This window comes from Lampris incognitus, chromosome 5 (genome assembly GCF_029633865.1).
Source record: "Lampris incognitus isolate fLamInc1 chromosome 5, fLamInc1.hap2, whole genome shotgun sequence".
Taxonomy (NCBI): Eukaryota; Metazoa; Chordata; class Actinopteri; order Lampriformes; family Lampridae; genus Lampris; species Lampris incognitus.
This window is the reverse complement of record NC_079215.1, coordinates 48,481,719-48,499,205: the sequence shown is the minus strand read 5'-3', so window position 1 is coordinate 48,499,205 and position 17,487 is coordinate 48,481,719. Positions and strand designations below refer to the sequence as shown.

Genomic DNA, 17,487 nt, shown 5'->3' with positions numbered 1-17,487 from the left:
GGCTTAAAGAAATAAAAGTTGTTTGTCGGAGCCTCCCTCACATGTGTCTTGCTTGTTACAAGTCCTCAAACATTTCTAAAAGAAAAGGTGCTAATTGATTGGAAAACTTCTTATAACATTCCGCAGGATAGCCGTTCGGTCCCGGGGATTTCCCACTCTGCGTTAACTTGATGGCATCCATTATTTTGTTAAGATTTAGTGGTGTCTCCCAAGTTTTTGTGCTGTTCCGGCGTTAATTTAGGAACACTGATCTCATTAAAGAAATTTAACATGTCAGCATCGCCAGGTGAGTCAGATTTGTATAGATCAAAATAATAGGCTCTGAAAGTCTCATTAATTTCAGAGGGGTTATATGTCAGTGAGCCTGAGTTATTGGTTATTTGAGAAATTTGTTGTAAGACCATCCTGCCCTTCAACTGATGTTTTAAAAGGCGCCCTGCCTTATCCCAGTGTTCGTACCATGTTCCCCGAGCTTTAAGCAGCATCTTTTCTGTGTCCTTTGTGTACAAAAGATTGAATTTAGTTTGGAGAGCAAATCTCTCCTTGAACAGTTAAGGAGATGGTGACATGGAACATCGGCGGTCTAGATCAGCTATTGCCTCTGAAAGCTCGCGTTGTCATCTTTTTCATGCATTGTTATTGTGAGCGGTATATGAAATTATCTCGCCCCTAAGGAAAGCCTTAACGGTTTCTCATAGTAAAGATGGCCTGGTATCATCAGTTTTGTTAGTCTCCACAAAGAGGCTAATAGACTGGGTGATAAGATTACAAAATTTAGCGTCACACAGAAACAGGGAATCCAATCTCCAGAAGTGACTCTCTCTATGATGGTTTTCAAGGCTTCAGTCAAGTATCGCAGGGGAGTGGTCAGAATTAACTATAGAGGAGTATTCAACCAAGGTTACAGAGGGAAGAAGTGTCTTATCTACATATATATATAAAAAAAATCTAGATTGGAGTAAGAATTATGGACATGTGAATAAAAAGTATAGTGCCTATCAGCTGGATGAGAGACTCTCCATGGGTCGACCCAGCCGCACTGATCCATAAAGTAGCCAGTGCTTGCGACATCTTGGAAGGTGTAACTGTACTAGAGCTAGATCTGTCTAGACTGGGATCCATCACACAATTAATGTCTCCTCCAAATATTATCTTTGAGCGTGTAAATTGGGAAGCAACAATATAATATTCTTCATAAAAACTACATCATCCCAATTTGGGGCATACACAGAGACAAGAACAGCTGGGGTTTAATAAAGGGAGCCAGTTACTATAATATATCGCTCGTTAGAGTCACAGATGATTTTAGAGTGAATAAAATTTACTTTTTTTTTATTAATTAAGATGTCTGCACCTCTCGTTTTAAGGTTGACTGTAGAGTGAAAAATGTGGCCTATCCAGGGACTGCTAAGTCGTTGGTGGTCCATTATGCACAAGTGTGTTTCTTGTAAGAATGTGATGTCTGTGTTTTAAGTGTTTCAGGTGAGAGAATACTCTAGCATGCTTCACAGGTCCATTCAGGTCCTCTACGTTCCACGAGATAATTTTGATGGAGCCTCTCACTCTCACTGAACTGCTTGGGTTATTGTTATAACAATCTCTGAAATTCAAATGATAATGGGATATAGTGATTTGATTTAGCTGAAAAGTTGTTGGGTATACGTGTAAACCCAGTAAGGTAGTGCAGCAAGAAGATTGACAGATACATGCTGACCCGAATGCAAAAGCTAGTAATGAGGGGGAAACCAAAACCAAAACATAACTAACCCCCTCCCCCCCACACCCATCTGCCATCCCCCCTTGTACCTATGCCCATTTTACCACCTATGATGAGTTGCAGGGAAAACTATTTATTAACCTCCGGAATAACTAAATGAAAGCACTATCCATCTATCCTTAAAACAGAGAGCTCTACCGAGCTTGCGTATGTACTACAAACACACACCAACAGATTTAGTAATAAAACAGGAGCAGAGTAGCGCAAGAACGCCAAAAAATAACCCAGTGCATGTATGTATGTACACATATATACACACACATCCATACATACGTACATGCAACTATACCATATATACACACACACACACACACACACACACACACACACACACACGCTCAATCAATCACGCAAACACATGAACTCCACACCGTTACCTTGAAGTGTCAAAACAATTTAAGAAGCAGGTTCTGATTTTGAGATGAATGCAGTTTAGAAAAAAAAAGATTAATTCGAGTCTGAAGTAGTCTACTATATTCAGTGGATGACATAGTTGTCTGAAGATAGTTCATTTTTCATGTACGTAGGTACTGGGCTTAACGAAGCCGATATTATGGCGAGCGTGGCAGTGGTGGAAAAAGTCCAATTGTAGTGTCCGGAATTAATGTTTAGTCCACATGTCCATATTCCAATAGTAGAGGTCCATGATCCAAAATCAAAGGTTAGTATTATAACGAGGAGCTTTCGTCGGGTGGAAATAATCAAGTTTCAAAAAAGGGCCAAGGTGTTAAAAAAGGGCCGGAAGTCCTGCAATGTACAGTTTCTACCATACCCAAAAATACCCTGAGTAGTACCCAACACGTGTCACAGTCCTATCCTCTAATCTCATTGGTCTATAGTTTCAGAGACAACTGTGATTGGTCTCTGAAAGAAAGCCAAAATAGTGAGCCGACCTATCCCACCAATGGGTGCCATGGAGAGTGTCATACTGGTCACATGAAGCGTCATCACCAGACACGTGGTCACATATGGGGTATATTTCTGACGTAGGAGTACGTCAACAAGTAGGCCAGTATAGATTAAAAAATGTGTTTCTATGTGGGTCCTCTGTGTTCACATTTCTCTAAAAAGTCTGACCTGTGTCACATTTGGGGAAATAAATAGAATCAGGTCAGATTTAAGGTGCAGTGGATTTAGCCCAAACTATCATCAGTAGTTTGGTGCCATATTGACCTCTTATTTACCTTTAACTTTGTTAAATCTCATGCTTATGTCAATGTATTGCATGTGCATTGTGCCTTGATAAAAAAATGTGGATTTTTTATTCAAACAAAATGTTCTGTTCTATATTCTATGTAATATTCTATCCTACTTACCCCAAGCTACAAATTTGCTTACATTTTTAATTGTGCTTTTGTTTGTGTGTGTGTGTGTGTGTGTGTGTGTGTGTGTGTGTGTGTGTGTGTGTGTGTGTGTGTGTGTGTGTGTGTGTGTGTGTGTGTGCTCATCTGCAGTACGATCCAGAGAATTCAGGCTTCATCAGCACGGAGCGTTTTAGGGACCTGCTGGCGACCCACGGGTCAGAGCTTGACCCCCACAAACTGGAGGTTCTGCTAGCCCTCGCAGATGGCAACGCAGATGGAAAGATCTGCTACCAAGACTTTGTCAACCTGGTGAGATGTTAAGACCTGTCAGTAATATTCACCAACACTGTGTTATCCAGTTGTTGCCATGACGCTGGAGTATATCCCATCAATGACGCGATCCTGCGTCAGTAATGTTCACATTCAAGGATGTGCAGGGAACATGTCAAAAGTGGGACATCTAAAATATCTTTATCTGTGTCTTTCTCATAAATATCCATCCACAACCTCACTTTACCTTTTAACATTTGTTGCATTGCGTTCATAAATTCATATTCTAAACCACCTTTTCTACAAGGTGAAGAGGATTCTAGCAGACTCTTTGGTATGGGAATGCTTTTTTTTCCCCCCGCTTCTGGTGTGGGAAGGTGGCGGTGCGAATTCACGTTTGCAGCGACCTCACCCAGTACCGTCCATGCAGTGTCTTTGTCCACGTCTGTGTTTAAGTTTTATCTTCGTTTGATGGCTGGGAGAGCTGCCGCTGGATTGGCTGGGAGAGCTTGTTCTGCAGTGTCCTGTGGGCTCAGGGACCACGGCCCTGCCTGGAGCGGTGACAGACGGGGTAACACCGAGGGTGGTCTGACAGGATGCATAAGCGGGGCAGGCTAAGCTAACTGCTAGCCCATGCAGACTGGCAGTTCTGGTAGTCATCCTGGCTGGCGTTCGTTTCCTTGGACAGTGTTTTTTATTTATTTTTTTAGTTTGGCTGTATGTTAGTTTGGATATGTGTGTTCTTGAAGTTCTTGTAGTTTTCGGATATGCGTTTTTGTCTTTGTGTTGCACTGCTGTGGGCTGGAGGAAACACTATGTCATTTCATTTCATGTACAGAAGTACATGAAATGAAATGACAAATAAAGTGTTCCTGGTTCCTGAATTGCCCTCTGGTGCATACTTTGTACTGACACAAGTTTTACCTTAAAATTGTTGCTTCTTCAATACCCAAAGTTTCATTTAAGCATCTCAAGTTGGGCCCATTGTCTCATCACTGTCTCAGTGTTTCTCACTGAAGCTTCAACTGTTGACGAGCACAGTGGAGACAAGAACGGTATCATCTGTGCGGGAAAGAATAATTGGGTTGTGGCGCTGTCGGTTGTGCCCCTCGACAGATATGTAAGGAATCAGTTGACGCCAGTGGATTAATGTGTTGCATTTATGTCACTTTGTCTTTCTTCATTTTCTCTTTTGCCCCCTCTCTCCTCTCTCTCTGCCTCTCGTACTCATAAACACTTCCTTGACTTCAGAGCTGCCTATTGTTTGATAGTGTGGGTTGGGAATGGGCCTGTGGGATACTGGGAAAAATGTCAGAGCTATTATCCCGCTGGTTTTCCATTGGTCCATCCATGTCACATGACCAGGGCGGGTTGCGGTACCGCGTTAGAAGTGGGACAGAAATGAATAAGGAGCAAGCAGTTGTGTGTGTGGGTGTGGGTGTGAGTCACTGCTGTGAGTTGCTGTGTGTGTGTGTGTGTGTGTGTGTGTGTGTGTGTGTGTGTGTGTGTGTGCGTGCGTGCGTGCGTGCGCACGCGCGCGCGTGTTTGTGTGTCTTTTGGTGTGTGTTTTTTCTCAGCTGCAGTTGTCCCTTTGGCCCCCCCATGGTTCATACATTCACTATGGCAGCCGCAAAAGAGGCTAAACAAGGAGAGCAATAAAAGGCCCAGAAAGAGGAGGTTGGGGGAGAAATGGAGAGATGAGAGGAGGAGTGGGCGGAGGGGGTGCATGAGGGGTTTACTTGTATCCTCATCTTTCCGTTGCACCACAGCTCTTCCATAAAGCTGTCTGTCAGCGTGATTGTCAGTAATTGCATGCTCACTGCTGCCTCACAGTCACTGCTGAAATCGCTGAGACACTTTCTCTCTCTCTCGCTGTCTATCTCTCTCCATCTCTCTGTCTCCATCTCTTTCTCTCGGTCTCTCTCTCTGTCTCTCTCTCCATCTCTGTCTCCATCTCTTTCTCTCGCTCTCTCTCGCCGTCTCTGTCTCCATCTCTCTCCATCTCTTTCTCTCTCCATCTCTCTCTCCATCTCTTTCTCTCGCTCTCTTTATCTCTCGCTCTCTTTCTCTTGCTCTCTCTCTCGCCATCTCTCTGTCTCCATCTCTTTCTGTCTCGCGCTCTCTCTCTCCATCTCTTTCTCTCGCTCTCTCTCTCACCATCTCTGTCTCCATCTCTTTCTCTCTCTCCATCTCTCTCCATCTCTTTCTCTCGCTCTCTTTATCTCTCCATCTCTTTCTCTTGCTCTCTCTCGCCGTCTCTGTCTCCATCTCTCTCCATCTCTTTCTCTCTCTCCATCTCTTTCTCTTGCTCTCTTTCTCTCTCCATCTCTTTCTGTCTTGCTCTCTCTCTCTCGCTCTCCATCTCTTTCTGTCTCTGTCTCTCTCCATGTCTGTCTCCATCTCTTTCTGTCTCTCCATCTCTCAGTGTCCATATATTTGTCTGTCTCACCATATCTCCGTCTCCATCTCTTTCTGTCTCTCCATCTCTCAGTCTCCATCTATTTCTGTCTCTCTCTCCATCTCTCAGTCTCCATCTGTCTGTCTGTCTGTTTGTCTGTCTGTCTCTCTCTGGTGTATCTTCTTCTCTCTTGCAGTGTCTCTCCATAGACTCATAGCCTATCCTCAAAACCGTGCTGTCTGTCTCTCTTGGTTTTCTTGTCCATCCTACTCTGCTATTTTTTGGCTCTTTATCTACCCGGGGCTTCGGTCTCTGTCAGGTATAGTAGGTGTTTCTCTCCGTCATGTAGACTAAGAGTCATTTTTTATGTTGACTCTGCCCGTCCTTTCCTTCCCCCTCTCTTCTCATCTCTGTCTCCTTTTCAGTTTCTTACTCTCTGTCCCCCACCCATCACCCGGCCCTCACTGGTAGTGTTTTCTCAAGGATCAAACTCTGAAATTGTCCCTGTGTCCCTTGTTGGCTGAATACCAATTTGTTCCCACCACCTCTTCTCCTTTCCCTTCTCTTTTTTTCCTCTGACAGCCTTCACTTCACCCAAAGAATCAACTGTCTTTATTTGACATGGCTGCCAGGGAACGAGCTGGAGAGGACGCTGTGTGTGTGTGTGTGTGTGTGTGTGTGTGTGTGTGTGTGTGTGTGTGTGTGTGTGTGTGTGTGTGTGTGTGTTAGGCCTGTCAGATAGCATTTGAAATTCGAATGTACATTCGAATTATGGTAATAATATTCGAATTTGAATATGAAAATATGAAATTCGATTTTTTGTAATATTTTTTTTAATATATTTTTCCCCCTTATTAATATTATTATTATTAATGCACACACGTTTAAATGGAAATAAATGATGGTTTCGTGAAACGTATTTTATGAAAATAAGCATAGCCTACATCCGTAGTAAAACCGGAAATTAAAAAGCTCTTGTCAGTTCCCACGCCGAGCGGGCGGGCTCATAGAACACAGGAAATGGCGGAATCCGAGAAGAACGTTGGCTGTGACCCAAGCGCTAGCACTAGCACTAGCACATCTCCTGCGAGAGTCATTTATACTCCACAACATCTGAGAAGTTACGTATGGAAATTCTTTGGGTTTTGGGCTGTTAATGGGAAAATCGAAGAGAGAATATATCCACACCTTGGGAAGATGGCTCAGAGATACCTCGCCGTGCCAGGGACATCCGTGCGCTCTGAGCGTGTCTTTTCTGATGCGGGAAACATAGTCACCAAAAAAAGGAGCGCTCTCGAGTCTGAACACGTGGACGCTTTGGTTTTTCTCGCAAACCACTATTAGCACAACTTCTTATACTACTACAGTGAGTAGGACTCTTGATTTTATTTTTTAAGCCCCGTGGGTCATGGATAATTTACTATGCCTATGTTACTTACGGTAAATTCGTTATCACCATCTGGCCTTTTCCTAGTCAGATTTATTTTACTTGTATGTTACTTAGAGTAGGCCCTAGTTAACATCATCTGGCCTTTTCCTAGTCAGATTTATTTTATGTTTAGGGGTGCTCAACAAGTTTTTGGACTAATATGTGCGGACAATGTGCTGGAGTTGTATGTTGTCATAAATATGCTGTTAATAAAAACACGGGCTACAATAGACTTACTCTCTCTGTATTGATTTTTGGGGGTGATATGCAAATTCAAGGTATTCGAATGCCATTCGAACCTCAGTGTGTAATATTCGTTATTCGTTCGAGGCCTATTTTTGGCATTCGTTCACAGCTCTAGTGTGTGTGTGTGTGTGTGAGAGAGTGTGAGTGTAAGAGAGAGAGAGAGAGAGAGGGAGGCAAATGCATCCACAAACTGGGTTAGCATGCATATTTGTGTGTCCCTGTGTGTGTGTGTGTGTGTGTGAGAGAGAGAGAGAGAGAGAGAGAGAGAGAGAGAGAGAGAGAGAGAGAGAGAGAGAGAGAGAGAGAGAGAGAGAGAGAGAGAGAGAGAGAGAGAGAGAGAGAGAGAGAGAGAGAGAGAGAAATATGTCCACAAACTGTGTGCATGTATGTGTGTATCCCTGTATAGTTCTGTGTTGACTCGAGTAACTGTGTGTGTGTTTGTTTGTTTGTTTGTGTGTGTGTGTGCCTGTGTGTTAGAAAGTGAATTTGCACTTGAAGTTTGGTCCAACTCTCTTTGGTGTGTGTGGTCTGGAAGTGGTCGGTTTCCATGGTAACCAGCGATCACTTTCCCACAGATTTGCTGTTTGTGACATCAAGGCTCATCTAATTAATTTGTTTATTTCTGAAGTTTATCTCCAAAAAGTGACTCTGTGGAGATTATATATAAGTCCCGTTAAACTCAACCAGAAGAACAAGCCAGTCTTAATATTCTGCTTCTTTATTTTCAGAAGTTTTGTTGCTTTTTTATTTTCTGCACGTCTTTTCAATCAACCCACGTTTATTTGTAGTAATGTGCACTTTTAAACTTTTTCATTCCTATGGTTTATTGCCATGTTTATTGACGAGTCTGCTGCCTCTTTTCAGTCTGCTGGCTGTGGTTAAGCTAACATAACAAGGCACAGCACAGTGAAAACAGTCGAAGCCATTGTGGGAAGCACTTTTGCAGCCATATTTCAAGCCAACAAACCAAAAGAGCCGTCATCATTTTGTACATAATGTACTCTTTGCTGCACTGCATTTGTCTAATTTACCCATTCCTGTCCTTGATGAAAACAATATGGCTTACCTTTATTACCTCAGAATAAACACTTCTTTTTTTAGATAACGTTTTCCTCAAGGGCACCCAGGTAGCGTAGCGGTCTATTCCGTTGCCTACCAACACGGGGATCGCCGGTTCGAATCCCCGTGTTACCTCCGGCTTGGTCGGGCGTCCCTACAGACACAATTGGCCGTGTCTGCGGGTGGGAAGCCGGATGTTGGTATGTGTCCTGGTCGCTGCACTAGTGCCTCCTCTGGTCAGTTGGAGTGCCTGTTCGGGGGGGAGGGGCAACTGGTGAAACTCCTCACTGTCAGGTGAAAAGAAGCGGCTGGCAACTCCACATGTATCGGAGGAGGCATGTGGTTGTCTGCAGCCCTCTCCGGATCGGCAGAGGTGGTGGAGCAGTGACCGGGGCGGCTCAGAAGAGTGGAGTAATTGGATGGTTAAAATTGGGGAGAAAAAATAGAAAAAGTAAAAAGTTTTCCGCTACCAGAGCCACAGACGCGAAAGCAGAGTTGAATCTTTGAGTGGGTGAAATGAATAGTTGAGAGAGCGAGAATGAGAAAGAGAATGTTTGAAAGAAAGGGAGAGCGTGTAGAAGAGAACTAGGACAGAAGTCAGTGCATTGTCATGGAGGATCCAGCAAACCATTCGGGATGTGCAATGAAAGGCAAAAGGATTTGAAGCAGTAGTGATTCAACTCAGAAGAAAGTAACAGTTGATGACTAGAGACGGCATTGCCAGTATCGTTTGATGAATAACGGCATCAAAGTGACATCTTACACTGTTTTTTTGGAACACTCTCTGCATAGTTTAAAGTACTGTGAACACTATAAAGGCGACAGATCTACAACTTGCTTGCATAAACAGGTAGGCGTCTTCTGTGTGCATGCATGTATGCATGTCCCCAGTGGACATGTGGCTGTTTTGACACTGTGTGCATGCATGCGTGCATTTGTGTGTGTGTGTGTGTGTGTGTGTGTGTGTGTGTGTGTGTGTGAGAAACAGTAAATTTTGATCACCATAATTTCAAAAAATCAAATTGCATTAGCAATTAAAATAATTTATGGTGCTATTTAATGTTAGCAGGTAACTCAAGTCCTTGGTGAATAAATTGCACTTAATAATAAATTTCAGATTAAAAAAAAATTTTATAGCTGGAAAAAATCAAATGAGAAATGTTTGGACATATCGGACTTTTTCTGAAGTCTGCACATAGCGTTTTGTAAATCGACTGTCTGTGTATTGAGTGGAGGCCAACGTGTTTTGGCAGCAGATACAGGCGATGTCTGGGAGCAGGAGGAAGGGCCTGGTGGTTGCTCGGTGATGGTGGAGGTATTCTGTTGCCACGGTGAGGAACGAAGGGGTCCTGCAGTGTGGTTACTGTCACTGTTTGACCTTGGAGAAGAGGCATGCCTGGTTGTGTTCAGTGCGCCTGCACGTCCTGCACGCCGAGTGCAGGAGGGAAGCCTACGAGTAGTTTTAGAATAACGGCGGGAAATATCTTAAAGTTTGCAATTGAACGTGAATGTTCTTGATGATGTAGTTATAGTGGCTGAAACTTGTGCTGGTAGACAACTTAAGTGAAAATATGTGAATATTTATTTCATGTGCAAATTCGTTTCATTTGTTGTACAGTTTAAAAAGTTGGGGTGTATTTGCTTATTTGACATTTAGCTCCTCTGTGTTTGCTTTAAATTCACTTGCAAAGCTCAATACACATGATGTATTCATGGAGTTTGATGGCTGCTTTTATAAAACCGCATGAAACGTGAGTTTATGACTGGCTTTTCAGGTATGTGTACGGCATTAGATCACTTCCTTGTATGAATTTGATAGGATTATTTTGGCAGTCTCCCAGATGTGTCAATAATCTGAATGTTTTTGGAGAGTTGAATTTGAAATAACACAATCTGGAAGCTTTGCATAACTGAATTTAAAGAGTAACTAAAGTCTAGACTATTTTAGTGAGTATGCTGAAATCTAGAGGTTAAAATCCATTTAAAGGTTAAAACATGCCAGGCTGGTCTTGGTATTCTGTGATGTTTCTGTTTCTTTGCATAAGGAAACACTGATGCTAAAAGATAAAAACAGAAATAAAATATATTAAAAGACAGAGAAAATATATCATTTATCCAGGCGAAATAAAAAGAATGCTGGAGGTTTACAAAAATAGTTTAAAAAAACAAAACAAAACAACCAACGTACAAAAATAAGTAAAAATGACAAGCAAGGACTGAACTGAATTTTACAATGGTGTCTGCATGACAACAAAAATTGTAAGGGACAACAAAACATCTTCCTCAGTACTTTTTGCACTGGATCATAAACACAAGGTAATCCATGGGCTGGTGCACTTGTGATGCTGAGCTGCTACTGAGTGCCGTCTCTCTGCTGCTCTCCTGTCTGTTTCTGCATGCAGACCACTGTTAGATGAAAGTTACAAACAAGTGCAGTGGAGGCTATGACTTGTTTTGGCCATAGCAGGGGCACAGCTTAGTGGGTGAGGGGCCAATATGCCTTTTAACCAGTTTACAAGCTGGCATTAAGGGCCCACAGGCAGCTTGAAAAGGTTTAACCAAATGCTGAATGCTAAATTTAGTGGCTGAAAGGGTAAGGCTTATCTTTAGCAGTGTGACAGTGGTGAGATGTGCTGTAGGAATGACGGATGGGTTCAAGTTGAAGGTGGGATTACATTAGTTTTGGATTTGATGGATATAGGTGTGCCAAAGAACCAATTTTGGCAATTGTTAGCGCTGGTTCTGTCTGTCTGTCTGTCTGTCAACTCAGAAGAAGCTGTATAAATATAAATGTGCTGATAATCAAACTGATCCATTATTAATGTTATTACCTGCAGCTATGTTTATCCTGCTATGCTAACATCACAGAGGGCCAAGACCAGCCTGCCATGTCAGCAAACTCACTAAAATGACCTAGGGTTTAGCTACTCTTTAAAATCAAGGTTTCCCCTTAGTGGAGGAAGGTTAAGTAAAGCTTGTAAATTTGTGCAGGCCTATGGAAGGACAGTCTTTTTTAAATGTTTTCAAGTCAGTTGAAACTGGCTCACAAAATTTCAAGTGCACATCACAAAATATATTTCAGTTATCACACACACATTTAGTAAATCAAATTGAATTGTCTATAGTGGTGCAAGTTTGAGCCCGTATCTGTTCTTCAGGTGAATAACTTGTGTGAAATAGAGACAGACTTCCTGAACAAGCATTAATTCACTGTCACTCTGACTCTCCACCTGCTTCCCCACCCCCTCTCTCTCTGTCTCTGTCTTTCTCTGTCTTTCTCGCTGTCCTCCTTAATTCCTCTTCTTGGTCTTGCACTCTCTCTCCAGATGAGTAACAAGCGCTCAAACAGCTTCCGGAGGGCCATCCTGCAGGGCAGCAGGCAGCTAAAAGGCTGTTCCCTGAGAGAGGAGGTGGGCCTGGGCTTGTCTCAGCGGCTCGTCCGACACGTCGCCTACGAGACGTTGCCCCGCGAGGTGGATCGCAAGTGGTACTTCGACAGCTACACCTATTGCCCCCCGCCGTGGCTCATCATCGCTATCACCATCGCAGAGGTAAAGTGCTGACAGATGGGATGGTAACACTTTGCATTAAGTGCACATAATAAGTGTTAGCTAATAGGTAATAAGGCCGTTGTAAGTCCTTATGAAATGCTTGTTGACGTTATTGTGTTAATAAGACTATAATAAGTATTAGTTAATATAGGTTGGTAGGTGATACTGACAGCCATACTAACTTGTACTCTGGCTCTGCCGAATGACAGAAGCTAAGCATGTGTGGGCTTGGCTAGTACTTGGATGGGAGACCTCCCGTGAAAACTGAGTTGCTGCTGAACGTGGTATTGATGGGCCAGTAAGGGGCAGTCTTCCCTCTGGTCCTAATAAAAAAAAAAATCAAACAACAACAAATTCCAGTGCCCCAGTGCAGTGATGGAGACACTGTACTGTAGGAGATGCTGTCCTTCAGATGAGATGTTAAACCAAGGTCTTACTCACTGTGGTCATTAAAGATCTCATGGCATTATCGCAAAGAGTTGGGGGTTCCCCAGTGTCCTGGCAAAATCCCCACAATGGTTCTCTCCATCTGGCCACCTAATCAACCTCCTGTGTAATTGGCTCAATGATTCCCTCCCTGTCCACCTCAAGCTGATGTGTGGTGAGCTTTTTGGTGAAAAATGGCTGCTGTGCATCACCCAGGTGGGTGCTACACATTGGTGGTGGTTGAAGTGAGTTTCCCTCCTTCACTGTGAAGCGCTTTGGGTGTCTAGATAAAGTGCTGTATAAATGTAATTATTATTAGTATTATTATCCATTATTATAAGACCCTTATAAGTCATAACTTTTGCATTTTGTGGATTATCAAGATTCTTTTATTATCTTTTTATCATGAAGGTCCTTAGAGCAGGGGTGGGCAATCTTATCCAGAAAAGGCCGGTGTGGGTGCATGTTTTTGTTCCAACCAAGCAGTTACACACCTGATCCCACTAATCCGCCAGTAGCGTCTTTGCTGAGGAACTTGATTGGGAGACACAGGTGTGTAACTGCTTGGTTGGAGCAAAGACCTGCACCCACATCAGCCCTTTTTGGATAAGATTGTCCACCCCTGCCTTAGAAGCTAGGTGCAAAATTGTATGCAGATTCGACTTACAATGCTAGACAAGTGTGAAAAAGTAGGTTTTGCATATTTTGCAAGCGTCATCTAGTAACTGAAAACATGTTTATGATGTTATTATTAACACCTATGTAGTCTTATTAACACATAATAATGTTAATAAGCATTTTATAAGGATGTATAAGGGTCTTATTACCGATTAACTAACACTTATTGCATGCACTTAATGTAATGGTGGCACGGTGGTTAGCACTGTTTCCTCACAGCAAGAAGGTCCTGGGTTCGAACTTCGAACCCCAGGCCGTCCCAGATCCTTTCTGTGTGGAGTTTGCATGTTCTCCCCGTGTCTGCATGGGTTTCCTCCGGGTGCTCCGGTTTCCTCCCACCATCAAAAAGACATGCATTTTAGGGTTAATACTCCTCTTTGTACCCCTGAGCAAGGCAATGAAAAGAAGAACTGGAGTTGGTCCCCGGGCGCTACAGCTGCCCGCTGCTCCTATACAATAGGATGGTTAAATGCAGAAAAAAAATTTCATTGTACCCTACAATGACATAAAATAAAGTGGCTTAAATCATTACCGATGGGATAATTAGCTGCTCCAAAGCTCGCCCACCAAATATATGCACATGAGATGCTTTAAGGTATTCACAGGGAGCTCATTATGGGTGGTTTGCCTCTGACCTCCAGTGTTGTCAAGCTCATGAAAGAGGGTGTAAGCGTTTCCCAGAGACACGCCTATTTAATGTCCGATTCATTTCTCTTTGCTGTCCCTCTCCTCCTTAATGGCAGCGTTAAGTGTTCATCAGAGTGACAGCCTGTGGGAAGAAATGCACTGCATACAGATTGTACACCCCAAGGCTGATGTTGATTATAAGGAATCACAGAGCTCTTGATGCGCTATTCGAGAAATAATTCCTTAGGAAAAGCAAAACTTGCGTTGTAAACATTACATTCGCTTTGCATATATTCACAGTAGGCAGTTTAATTAGGCTTTTCCAAAGTGAGCTTGCAGGCGGGTAAAGTCTTGGTTTTCCTTCATGTTATCCCCTTCATATAAACCGTGCTGTAATTATTTTTCCCTTCAACCATGCCATCCCTTTTCACACCCTCCCCCCCAACTAACCCACAATGTAGGTAGCAGTATTTATGTACTATGGCCTCCAGTTGGACCGCTGGGTTCTCCAGGTTTCCAGTCCATCTTTCCTGAAGAGCCCCCTGCCTTACCACCCCCAGCTACGAGCCCAAGCCTGGAGGTATCTCAGCTATGCCTTCATGCACACTGGGTGAGTTCCCATCAGATAAGTTGTTGTTTTGTTGTGATTCTCTGTAGATGAATTATACCTGTGACATGGTTGGGTGTCTGTATGGCCCTGTCAGGAGTTGTTGCAACACTGCTTGGCACAAAATCCTACGCTGATAATAGCATCCTGAGCTATGGTCCCACTAGTGGGACTGGTAGGTCCCTCTGCTTCAGTTTTGTCGCGGTTCATTGCGAGGCAGGTTGCACTTATGATGGGAAAGAGTGAAGTTTAGTGTTCAAGATTCCGTTAAGTAAGGATTAAAGTAATTGACTTCTGTGACAAGGCTCTGCTACAACTGAGCCCTTGCCGGGGCTCTACCAGGGTTCTCCGCCACAGAGACATGGATGACGATGGTATTGGGGTGACAGCAGTTTTTTATGTTAAAAACGCACTAAAAACAACATTGGTAAAACAGGTTAGAAACAATGAGGCGCACTGGAGATTGTCCATAAATGAGAGATAGCGTCCGCATCTCGTTCTTTCCTTATATTTGGTTAGTCATGTGTGTGTGTGTGTGTGTGTGTGTGTTGGCAGGATTTAATCTGTCCCAACTCAATGGCGTTGACTGGAAACCGGTATTCCTGCACACACCCTGGCACAGCTTCTTCCCTTCACAGATACATACTGATGGCATTAACCAAGCAACTGAGTGGTTCTTTATTCAACCAATTACAACTATTTAAGTCATCAACGGGAAAATGTAGATGAAGGCGATGTGCAAGGTAAAAGAACATTCTTCAAATTTTCAGACAGTGATGGTTAAAGCCACAGGTGACGTAGCCAGCAGCAGCTGGCTAGGGGGCGTCATTGAACGATGTCTGATGATTATTATTTCAGCCAGTGTTTTACAAAGCGTGTACCTGTGCTGCTGAATTTATGCCATTGTGCATTCGGCGGCCCATCCAAATGCTGCAGCTGACCTGCCCTTCCCCTTTGTGTTTGCCTGCTGGAGCTCCTTTCTTCTGCTCTCCTCCCCACTCCTTTCCTGTACTCTCCTGTTCATTCTCCTCCTCACCTCTCCTCTCTTCTTACATACCTGTTCCTTCTCGCATGCCCTCACCTCCTATTTTAGCTTCTCCTTCTCATGTCCTGCTCGCCTAGAAAAACACCACACACCATTTTATTCCTGGAGCAGGCCAGGTTATTCACGTTTAATTACCGTACTGGGTAAATGTAGGCTAGGGCAGTAGAGAGCCCTAATAAAGCAGTTAATTAAGACAATCTGGTGGTATGGCAATGGATGACAGCGTGTGGTGAAACAAAAAACTGGGAGAGATAAATAAATCAATGATCGCTCACGGATATACTGAACTCCTTTAGGCCCTCGGGAAATAGTCGTGGTAGAGGACTATGGCGGGATCTTTAAACACATAGAGAGATATGCCATGTATATATCCTAAACATACATGTAAACAACATAAATTCTCAACAAATGGCTGGGGCCCTGTATTTACCCCAATTTAAGAGAGAAAATGCCTTTGAATGAGACAGGCTATTGTTAGAGACCAGCCATAATTTCTAATTTGCCCTTTTTTCTGTAGTATGTTCTGTAATAGCTTTGTACCATAATGTTTGATTTCTGTATTCATGTATTCACTGTCCTATAGTGATATTCACTGTCTGTCCAACAGAAGTGTTGGCACCTGTGCAGTGCGTCTGCCAGCATTGCACTTTACCTGCAGGAGGTTACTCATACGTAGTTTGCAGTGTTTGTACAACCCATTCAAAAAATTTCTACAGCAGTATACAGAGACTAGACTGTCTCTTCTCATAGCAAAGATGCCAGGGTTTCAGATATCTAGCGAGTTGTGTGTATGGGGGTGGGGTGGGGGGTAAATGTTACACGTTGTACCGTTACTATGGGGTGGCATGGCTCATGAGGTAGAGTCGTCATCTAGTAATTGAAGGGTCACTGGTTTGATCCCCGGTTCCTCCAGAGAGCATGTCGAAGTGTGCTTGAGCAAGGTACTGAACCTCTAACTGCTCCTGATGAGCGGGTTGGCACCTTGCATGGCAGCCTCCACCATCAGTGTATGAATGTGTGTGTGTGTGTGTGTGTGTGTGTCAGAATGGGTGAATGTGTGTGTGCATAGGTGAATGTGAGGCATACACTGTAAAGTGCTTTGAGTGGTTGGTACACTAGAGAAGTGCTATATAAATGCAGTCCATTTACCATTTACCAGTAAAGATACTGGTAAAGCCAATGAAATGTCAAAAACACATCCCTTAAAAATATTACAATGGTTATGTAATTCTATTGAGCCTGTGATTGTTAGTAGGTCTCTTTAATGCTCCTGCAGTATATTTTCATATGCCTCATCAGCTAAGAGCTGGTTCTTGTTCAGTCGTGCTCCGTAATCTGAAATCTTATTTTACAATGAAAATGTGCCGTGTTTACTGTGCCTTGGCTGCTTTTACTTACCTAGCATTCATTTTTTGTTGTTGCATCATTTGATCTGTCAGTGGCTGCTAATGCAGTTCTGACCATAATAAATTTCGCTTAACAGCCTCATATTAACCTAACTACAAAAACTATGAACTGTAACAGTCAATGGGGAAAAAAAATCTAATTATACCACACTCTCTTGTCACAGTGTGATGCATAAAACAGATCAAACAAAATAAAAAATTTAAATGAAACAGTAAACTATGAAGAAACCACAGGCAAGGTGAGTGGGCCCTCGATCACTTCACACACCGTCTAATGTCTTTATCATTTACTGAGGTGGAGAAGCTCCGGTGGGACTCCACCCCAGACAAGAAGCTCCAGAAGTGAAACATTTAACCATTGGATTTACTCTTGAGAAAGACTTTTTTTTTTGGGGGCCCCCTTTTCCCCCCCAATTGTATCCAGCCAATTACCCCATTCTTTCGAGCCGTCCTGGTCGCTGCTCCACCCCCTCTGCTGGTCCAGGGAGGGCTGCAGACTACCACATGTCTCCTCTGATATACACTCACCGGCCACTTTATTAGGCACACCTGTCAAACTGCTCGTTAACACAAATTTCTAATCAGCCAATAACATGGCAGCAACTCAATGCATTTAGGCATGTAGACATGGTCAAGACGATCTGCTGCAGTTCAAACCGAGCAT

At 43.2% G+C, this 17,487-nt stretch overlaps 1 protein-coding gene across 2 annotated transcripts in view; it reads left to right on the top strand.

Moving 5' to 3' along the window:
- Nucleotides 1–17,487, top strand: part of rhbdl3 (rhomboid, veinlet-like 3 (Drosophila)) — a 110,382-nt gene that overhangs the window by 62,747 nt on the left and 30,148 nt on the right. For both annotated transcript variants that reach the window (XM_056280688.1, XM_056280687.1), the window contains 3 exons: nucleotides 3,232–3,390; nucleotides 11,810–12,034; nucleotides 14,227–14,375. In XM_056280688.1, coding sequence (XP_056136663.1) covers nucleotides 3,232–3,390; nucleotides 11,810–12,034; nucleotides 14,227–14,375 — 533 coding nt within the window. The remainder of the gene's footprint in view (nucleotides 1–3,231; nucleotides 3,391–11,809; nucleotides 12,035–14,226; nucleotides 14,376–17,487) is intronic.